The sequence below is a fragment of the Parus major genome, chromosome 11 (genome assembly GCF_001522545.3).
Source record: "Parus major isolate Abel chromosome 11, Parus_major1.1, whole genome shotgun sequence".
Lineage (NCBI taxonomy): Eukaryota > Metazoa > Chordata > Aves > Passeriformes > Paridae > Parus > Parus major.
The window spans coordinates 19,469,478-19,471,389 of NC_031780.1; the positions used below are offsets into that span (position 1 = coordinate 19,469,478).

At 47.4% G+C, this 1,912-nt stretch overlaps 1 protein-coding gene across 1 annotated transcript in view; it reads right to left on the bottom strand.

The window, feature by feature from the left end:
* LOC107209663 (CCHC-type zinc finger protein CG3800-like) overlaps positions 1-1,912 on the bottom strand; it is a 49,420-nt gene that overhangs the window by 24,070 nt on the left and 23,438 nt on the right. The window contains exon 2 of the mRNA XM_015639570.1: positions 5-387. Coding sequence (XP_015495056.1) covers positions 5-387 — 383 coding nt within the window. The remainder of the gene's footprint in view (positions 1-4; positions 388-1,912) is intronic.

Below are 1,912 nucleotides of genomic sequence, written 5' to 3' on the forward strand. Positions count from 1 at the left end.
GCACTGCTCCGAGCACTCCGGGCACTGCTCCGAGCACTCCGGGCACTGCTCCGAGCACTCCGGGCACTGCTCCGAGCACTCCGGGCACTGCTCCGTGCGCTCCGGGCACTCCGGGCACTGCTCCGTGCGCTCCGGGCACTGCTCCGAGCACTCCGGGCACTGCTCCGGGCACTGCTCCGGGCACTGCTCCGGGCACTCCGGGCACTGCTCCGGGCACTCCGGGCACTGCTCCGGGCACTCCGGGCACTGCTCCGGGCGCTCCGGGCACTCCGGGCACTCCGGGCACTGCTCCGTGCACTCCGGGCACTGCTCCGTGTGCTCCGGGCACTGCTCCGAGCACTCCGGGCACTCCGGGCACTCCGGGCACTGCTCCGGGCGCTCCGGGCACTGCTCCGATCACTCCGGGCACTGCAGGCTCAGCAGCAGTGCGGACTCCAGGTGCGATGGGAAAGGCAGAACTGTACCTGGGCACGGGGCACGGGGCACGGACCGGGAAGTTTAAGGCTGAGGACAATTACAAGATCAGGCTTGGTTCACTGAAAATACCCAAATGCTTCTTCGCCCTCGGGCAGATTGTCATTCCAATTGTTGCTCTGTAGTTGTGAGAAATTGTAATTGGATTTTATCTAGCAATGAACAAGAGATGAAATGGAAATATTTTCACACCGTTTATATTGAAATATTTTATTTAAATGTATACCTGAATTTAATTTTGATTCAATATTAGTTTCGGGGAGCTGCAAAACTTTATTTTTTTAATTTTTTTTTTCTTTGACCAGTGAACAGAGACATTTTCTTATATCCATTTTTTCTTCCCAAGCTGGTTTTATTGAAAAAACTTCATCTACTCTGCCAACACTCATAATACTTAGAGGCTATTCATTCATAGTAGTAAGTTCTTATCTGTAGAATTACCACGCAGTATTTCACCATTTTATAAGGTAAGAGAGATGCTGGTTTTATTTCAGTCCTCAGCTTGGTAAACAGCGTGGCAGGGCTGTTCGAGGAGAGGGAGGAGAGAGCTGCGACGTGGGATCCTTGCAGAGAGAAAAGCTCCTCGGGGATGGTGGCTTTTGAATCCTATTCCCAGTTAAGCACAAGTGTTGAAAGGCAGCCATGTGTTCAGATATCTTATATGAATTGTTCTTAAGGCTAGTAATTTTTTCCATGGGTAAGGCTTCCCAGATTTCTTCTGAGCCATCTGTCGAGGAAAGAGAGCATTAGATTGTCAGACATTGTTTTCAAAGCTCACTAAAATATTATCTGTTTAACCCTTGCATTGCTTCATTTGAGGGAGGGCTTTAAGTGAGGCTTGTTTGTTTCCCTGTTTCATTTTATTTTTTCTACAAATGGAGAAACAGAGAAAACTGGGTAGCTCACATTGTCTGGAGTCAAGTTAAGGCTGGGATACGGCAGTTCTGGTCTTGTGACTGGAAATTCTTTTTGCATGTAGAGGTAACGTGCTGCTGTGATGGTCTTGGATAAAATAAAATTTAGATGATCATTCAAAACCATCCTTTCTTCCTCGAGCCAAGGAAGGCAGTGAACAGAAAGAATTGTTGCTCCACCTGGTGAGGCTGAGGGGGTGACCTGTGGGGCAGCTGAGACTGCCACTACCAAATTTGTCTGCTGGAAACTCAACACTGTTGAGGTCCTGTGATGAACTCAGTTCCCAAAGCACAGGCTTTTCACTGGCTTTATAAACTACATTAAGTTATTTGGAACAATTTTATGGTGTGTCTCTAAAATTAAATCCTTTTAAAAAGTTCCCCTTAAGGAATTTAAATGTAGACTCTTCTTTACCAGGTTGGAAATAGCTGCTTAGAGGAAAGAGTGGAGACTGAAGACATTGGGGTTTGCACAGCCTAGAATGTAATAAATTGATATGAGATATGAAATGATATGATATGAT